We start from the raw sequence: 8,061 nt of genomic DNA, 5'->3' as shown, positions 1-8,061 counted from the left end.
TTCACAACAATAAGGTTGTGAAGGTCTTGGGAGAGCTCTTTACTTTTACCCATCATGAGAGGTTTCTTGTGTGACACCTTGGTAACAAAAAGCCTTTTATAGATCATCAGTTTACTAACCCAGCTGATATTATTGCACAGATAGGAGGCATAATTACTTATGGATTTCACTTGGTTCCTTGTCTTACCTTGCCTTTGAGAACTGCTTTTTCTTATCGTGTTCAATATTTTTTTCCTGTGTTATTCCACTTTATTACACATAACTTTATTTATGGACTTTAATGTTGTGAATTCTTTATATTTCCAGATTTCTTGATTTAATACTGATGTCTGGTGAAAATTTCAGATTAATAGCCTCATTGGAAATATATTTACTGGAAAAAATGTTGACGGGTCCAATACTTATTTCCCCCACTGTATATATAGAATCACCACTGTAAAACTAAGAAAATAAATATTCAATCTTCAATATTTAATATGTAAGATTCTGCATTATTTTTGCTTTCTATTTAAATGTAAGCAATTTTGTGATATTGACCATGTTAACTGCTTTGCACAGAAGGTCAGATTTTCCTCATGCCTTATCACTTCTATTGAAGCATGTGTTGCAGATGACACACAGATGGATTCGATCTAAAATGCATCATATGCTTTTGCACAAACTTGTGGAGTCCGTGCCAGCTCAAGTGCACACTGTCATTAAAGAAAAAAAGGGATGTACCAAATATTAAGAAACTCTAAAATTCCTGTAAATATTTCAGAGATTCTACTTTTCACTCAAGTTGTTGTCAATAATATAATTTGTAATAAAAATTGTTGTATTCATTTAGAAAAGTATGCAAAATAGAAGCAATTTCCTCTAGTGGTCACTGTATATTTTTTACTCAATTAAATTTATAACAGATCGACTATCAGACCAAAGTATCATGCTCTCAGTAGCGTGTTTCAGAGTACTGTAGTTACATTTTCCTTTACTGTTAGTGTTTGTCTACATATTTTATGCATTTTTGCATGTGTGTGCTTCAGCTGCCACGAGGCAAAATCACTCACCAAGGAATGTGACTGACAAGGGGCAGAACAATTAAAAATATGGCAGCTAGTATTTGTTTGCCAGCTTCTTGTTTGTTGCCTTGGCTCTCTGGTTTAATCCTTCCACTTCCTTCCTTCCTTCCATATATGCCAGTAGATGGCATCTTTTAATAGCCCCTAGGTGTGCATGTGTGCGTGTGTGTGTGTGTGTGTGTGTGTGTGTGTTTATTTCTGAAACACCCTGCCTCTCTAAGATCAAGTTCCTATGGAATGGGCAGCTTGAATATCTGGAAAGGCACTATCAGTGCTGAAAGGTATATACAGGTTTTTGAGCAACATATGCTTCCATCCAGATTCCATCCCATCTTTACTTCTGAGAGACTCTGCCTCTCTAAGATATTCTTTTTTATACCCAATCATGTTACTGACCTATTGCCAGCTAACCTACTTAGTTGCAAAATGTTCCTCCAGTTGTTTCTTTTTAGTTACACTTACTTTTCCAGCTTTTTGTTGCTCCATCCCAACTTTTTTGAGATGAGTTGCGGCAATCAAATTCAAATTACTTTATTTTTTCCTTAAAATGGTACATTTTCTCAGTTTAAAATTTGATATGTTTTCTATGATCTATGGTGAATAACATATGGGTTTGCGAGATTTGCAAATCATTGAATTTTGTTTTTATTTACATTTTACACAGCGTCCCAACTTTTTTGAAATTTGGGTTGTAGAAGCTTGGGGTTATTTTGTCACTATCGGCATTTATGAATTGGTACAAACCTCCCTGATATCTGGGATTCCCAAAGGCTCCGTTTTGGTGCATGCATTATTCACCCTTTATATGCTCCCTTCTGGGCACAATCTTTAGATAATAATATTTCAGTCTCAGAATGAGATTAACAGCATTTATTGATAGGAATGGAGTGTAAGTTGGCAGACTAGATCTTCTACAGGGCTGCTGCTGCTGAATACTTGCTCTGATAGACATGCACAGACAGAGTTTAGAGAACCATGCTGCTTTTTTGGGCATTGGAACACAGAACTGGATTACAGTAACTACACTTTGGATAGGGCAGATTATAGTAACAGGAATTGGTGTTGTACATAAATCAGGTTGGCAGAAAGTTGTCCCATACCTTGGACTAAGTGTCCCACCACTTGAAGCAAGATGACAATCAGCTCACCTACAGAGGACTCAATTTCTGTAAATTAGAGTGAATGTTCTAATGCTAACAATAAAATGTATTGTTAAAATGCATGTGTGTATTGTATTGTTAAAATGCATGTGCCACATCCAACACAATATTGTAAGTTCTTTAGAATGTTATCAGTACACCTGCAGTCTGTGCTTTGGCACCATGAATCCGGAGGCTTTGTCTGGTAAGGTACCATACAAGCCACAATGGCATGTGGCCCAACCCGATCTGCTCACAATCTGTCATAGACGGAAGGCATTTGTGCTGTACACCGATAAGCCACAACATTAAAACAATAGGGTAGGTGAAGTGAATAACATTGATTATCTCATTACAGTGGCACCTGTCAAGAGGTGGGATATATTAGGCAGCAAGTAAAAAGTCAGTTCTTGAAGTTGATGTGTTGGAAGTGGGAAAAATGGGCAAGTGTAAGGATCTGAACGATTTTGACAAAGGCCAAATTGTGATATCTAGAAGACTGGGTTAGAGCACCTCCAAAATGGCAGCTCTTATGGGGATGTTCCAAGTATGTGGTGGTTAGTACCTACTAAAAGTGGTCCAAGGAAGGACAACCAGTGCACCTTGGGTCCTTTCATTCATGTGGATGTGACTTCGACACATACCATCTACCTAAACATTGTTGCAGACCAAGTATACCCCTTCATGGCAATGGTATTCCCTAATGGCAGTGGTCCGTTTCAGCAGGATAATGCACCCTGCCACACTGAATTTTGTTTTTTCAGGAATGGTTTGAAGAACATGGCAAAGAGTGCAAGCTGTTGACTTGGCCTCCAAATTCTACAAATCTCAATCGGATCGAGCCTCTGTGGGATGTGCTGGACATTTTGCACATGGAGGCCCCACCTCACAACTTACAGGATTTAAAGGACCTGTTGCTAATATCTTGGTGCCAGATACCACAGCACACCTTCAGTGGTCCTGGAGAGTCCATGCCTCGACATATCAGAGCTGTTTTGGCGGCACAAGGGGGACCTACACAATATTAGGCAGATGGTTTTAATGTTATATCTGGTCAGTGTATATGATATTAAAATTGTTTAAATTAGCAATTTTTCATATGGCTGATGCGGAAAACAGTTTTAACAAATTGAAGTAACTGGAAAAATGGGTTATTGTTGCTGTTTTGCAGCACTGAGGCACTGCTGTTTTGGTGAATTCCTAACACGTCCCACACACCCCACCCCCTGACTGGGACATCCATGCGGGTGCATTGTGAGTCACTTTTTGCCCAGGTGCTACTTCTTTCACCTGCAGAGAGAAAAACAGCAGGGGAACAGAGCAAAAAAGCACAATAGACAATAATAACATCTTAATGAATCATTCTTCAGTAAAATAATTAAACAGTGGCAGTAGCCTTAGGTTGTGTATGCAATAATGGTCATTTATTAAAATAGATTAACCTGAGGTTGCAATTGCCTGCTTAGTATTAATACAGTTAATCAGTGTTGATTATGATATAAATTTTGAATTATTTCACTGTAATTGAATTCAAACAACAACAACAACAACAACAACAACAACAATAATAATAATAATAATAATAACAACAGCAATAATAATAATAATAATAATAATAATAATAACACCAACAATACTAAATATTATTATTCTTATTATTGTCATTATTATTATTATTATTATTATTATTAAGTTATACTTTTAGCGCAAGTCTAAAAAGATGCAGTGATGTTTATTAAACTTTTAAAGAAGACTTTTTTTTTTTTTTTAATCTACACAGCTTCCTTTTCCTTCTCCTTGTCCTGGCTGTTTAAAATACTTATAGTTAGGTGGTGAAGCGATAAGTACATTTAAAAGGCAAATCAAAACAAAAACTTCTGACATATAAACGTGTCACTATAGGCTGCGCGTGGGAAAGATAGAAAACCAGGGGGAAAAAACTCACTGACATTCATTTCAAGGATTTACCCCCCCCCCCCCCATCATCTTTATCTGTTACTTGTAACAGATACATCGATATATAAAATTTAACAACTTAAATCTTCATTTTTATTATTGAAACATAGCTAGCAGTTTTCTATTATATATCTGTCTATCTGTTTAGGCCTGCTAACTCCGTGTAGCATAGTTCATATTTATAAAACCTTTTCTTAATGTATTAAACTGGCACTTTAATTAATACTCTTTTATACTCTATCTGCTAATACTCTTTTCCTTTTGATTTAGGATTTTTAATGGAATTCTACAAAACAACAGCAACAAAAACCTAGATGTAACATAGCTACAATAAAATTAAATTGGGACTATGCAATAGTTAAGAGTCTCTGTCCATGAAAAAATGTCTTTAAACTTGCAAAAAAAAAATGTGTTTGTTATAATTTATAATTTATAGTAAGCCTCTTGCAGCTTTTATTGTTAGGCACGCAGCTTGTAGAGTAAAACGTGGGCAATCTGCATTACAAACTGTTTATACAACGGTTAGTTCCGGTCCGTTAATTAAATCACAGCCTCACTGATCTGCACTACAACACACTCCTGCTCGTGCTTAATTAACGTTTAGGTTCAGGCATCAGTGTAATACTAGATCACAATAAATTAATAGGCTACATGTTTAATTCCACGACTGGTGTGGTTGTGTGATATAGCGATGTGTTGGTCTTCCTCACTTTGTATTTGTATGTTCGTTTGTATTTTTATTTTTAAAAAAAATCGTATTGGAAAACTTGGAACAATACAGGACCGATGTGATATAATAATATAAAGGTGTCTATATAAACTAATGACTTGGCAGTCAAAACACGACCTCATATTGTAAATGAACCAGATCGATAGGTAGCATTCCTGATGTATAATTTCTAAATGTGTAGTCAAAATTATTTTGAGTAATTAAAATGCACAAGCTTATATATATATATATATATATATATATATATATATATATATATATATATATATATATATATATATAAAGGAAAAAGGTTTTGTCAACACATCGGTTCAGTATTTTTCAGTAGCTGACAAACCTTTTTTTTGGTTGCAAAAAATATATATTTTTTAAAGTTTCAAATTGATCGTTAAAAGAATATAAGTAATCTAACACCTAAAAAATTAAGTTGATGAATATACATCACTTTGAAAATAAATAATTAATCTTCATTAAGATAATTAAAAGATCTGGATAAAGCAGTAGATTCAAATTAGCGGAATAGATTTAGCATCATCATAGTACTACTAGGCCTACTACTACTACTAATACTACTACTACTACTACTACTAATAATAACTATAATAATAATAATAGCCTAATAATTATTATGATTATAATTATAATATTATTATAATATTGATGTCACCACAATAATTTCACTGCGTCATTGTAAGAGAAATGAGTTTATTATTAAAAACTGTGTGTGTGTGTGGGGGGGGGGGGGATTTAAAAATGCTACCTAAACATGGTCACCAGGCTGTTGCATTAACATTAATCATCATCAACAACAACAGCAACAACAACAACAGCAACAACAACAACAACAACAACAACAACAACAATAATAATAATAATAATAATAATAATAATAATAATAATAATAAATTATAAAAGCCTACAATCCACCCACAGATATCGATGTTTCTCAGTACAAGTCCTCTTTTGCCTTCGCGTCGCAGTTTAACAACAACAATAAACAAAACACAATAACAACAACAACAACAACAACAACAAGCCCTTGGTGAAAACGTTAAAAAAGACTCGGAGCCTTTGCTGCTGTGTGATAAAGCATCATCCAGGTAAACATTGTGCTGACTGTCTTGTAATTGGGCATTCTTCACTTCACTTTCTCACTCTTATCGGACTGTTTTGCTTTGTTGTGTTTTCTTTTAGTATATTAAATATTTAAAACACAAGTGTCATTTCAGAAGAGTGATTGATCTATCAAAAAACCGCTGCTAAAACGTATGACCCGTTCACATGTTCCTTCTCTTTAATGGATCTAAACCTTAAGACTTAATTAACATTAATGAGATGAAAATACATTGTAAGATGTTTTAAATGAAAATAGAACTAAAAACGTGTTAGTTTCCATTACAACGAAGAGACATGTTCATTATTTTCACTGAACTGTGTGTATATATATATATATATATATATATATATATATATATACATATATATATATATATATATATATATATATATATATATATATATATATATATATATATATATATATATGCGAGTGACCATTTGATGCAAATTTCCATTTTGCAGCAGAGATAAGAAAGCACAGCATCCAAACCTCGTCCCACCGGAGTCATTCCCTTCCCGCGTTTGGTTCCACGTCAGTTTTATTTGTACTTGCACCCACATCCCGATATTTCACTCTTTAGCTCTTGACAGATATAAAACATCTTTATGACCACAAGTCTCGGGTAGTGGGTATAGACAGAGCTATATATCGATCCGGGTGTGGAGCGCGGAGTGTTTTCCCTCGTGCTCCCAATAAGGGCAGTGCATCATGGGTAGCTCTGTGGGCTGCCGCGAGCACGCGAACTGAAGCCCGGTGCCGTTTCCAGTCGAAACTGGAGGAGACGCAGCCGGACTGAGCTGCTGGTGGTGCTGGTGTGTGTGATGGTGACTCATGCCATTGTAGGAATTGACTATGGCCGGCAGTGTCATTGTCTGCATGCGAGAGTAAGGGTTGTACGAGGAGTGCGCGGACAAGCCTTTGACGTTCACCGGACTCACGTTCCCGCTCGCCATCTGGCACGACGTGTACGGCATGGGCGCGGGAGGCTGCGCCAGAGACCATGAGTTGTTCATGAACCCAGGCTGTAAATATTTCGGCGGGGCGAGGTATCCATAACCGTCCCCACCAAAAAGAGATTTACCGGGTTGGAAGTGTGCCGGTGGAGGTCTGAACGGCCTCTTCATGCGTCGCCGTCGTCGGTAGTTTCCCTTTTCAAACATGTCCTCACACGCAGGGTCCAGGGTCCAGTAGTTACCTTTCCTCTCGCCACCGCCCTCCCGGGGAACCTTGATGAAGCACTCGTTCAGTGACAGGTTGTGTCGGATGCTGTTCTGCCAGCCTTTCTTATTCTTCTCGTAGAAAGGAAATTTACTGATGATGTACTGGTAAATACCTGAAAGTGTCAGTCTCTTCTCCGAGCTGTCGCGAATAGCCATGGCAATCAGCGCCACGTAAGAGTACGGCGGCTTCTGAGTGGTGTCTGTCTTTTCTGCACTTTTCACTGCCACGTCCTTAGTTTGTTCTTTTTCTGTCTTGCTGTCTGTGTCCATCAGGCCCGTGGTGTTCTCCTCCAGGCCCAGGTACGCGGCCATCATCTCACACAAACCCAAATAAACAATAAATCCAGCAAATGTTTATAATTAATCCTGTGAGCAAATATTAATGGATCCACACACCCAGTGCCTCAGAGGTGACCGGAAATCACAGTAACCGTCTTTGTGTCAGAGTTAAAATGTTTTACAGCCGCATGCTTCTTCTGAAACAGATCATCCAGGAGAAGGAGGGCAAAACGCGGCTTGATTTTCGTGTAAACCCGGCCCCCTCAACACACACACACACACACATACACACACACACTCACACACACGCACACGCGCGCGCGCGCACAAAACAGTCAGGTTATAACGGTTAATTAACAATTAGGCTACTATGTGGCAATAATGATAACTTTTGGAAATATTTCAGTCCGCAAAATATTTATTCGTTGATTAGAGCAACAGTTTTCTATGAATCTGGGAAGTTTACAAAACAGTGTTGTCTCAAGAGTCTCATTATTATTATTATTATTATTATTATTATTATTATTATTATTATTATTACTATTATACAAAACAA

The 8,061-nt window shown here is 36.8% G+C and overlaps 1 protein-coding gene across 1 annotated transcript; it reads right to left on the bottom strand.

Annotated features, from left to right (window-relative positions):
* Positions 1-6,438: 6,438 nt before the first annotated feature.
* foxl2a (forkhead box L2a) lies at positions 6,439-7,769 on the bottom strand. The gene has a single exon (XM_053650989.1). The coding sequence runs from the start codon at positions 7,539-7,541 to the stop codon at positions 6,648-6,650; it is 894 nt and encodes a 297-aa protein (XP_053506964.1). The 5' UTR covers positions 7,542-7,769; the 3' UTR covers positions 6,439-6,647.
* Between the last annotated feature and the right edge of the window lie 292 nt (positions 7,770-8,061).

Source organism: Ictalurus furcatus, chromosome 20 (genome assembly GCF_023375685.1).
Source record: "Ictalurus furcatus strain D&B chromosome 20, Billie_1.0, whole genome shotgun sequence".
Taxonomy (NCBI): domain Eukaryota; kingdom Metazoa; phylum Chordata; class Actinopteri; order Siluriformes; family Ictaluridae; genus Ictalurus; species Ictalurus furcatus.
The sequence above is the reverse complement of the archived record's forward strand: the minus strand, read 5'-3'. Positions and strand labels throughout refer to the sequence as shown.

Bases quoted from the DNA above. Each gene is read 5' to 3' on its own strand.
- foxl2a (XM_053650989.1), bottom strand. From the start codon at position 7,541: ATGATGGCCGCGTACCTGGGCCTGGAGGAGAACACCACGGGCCTGATG.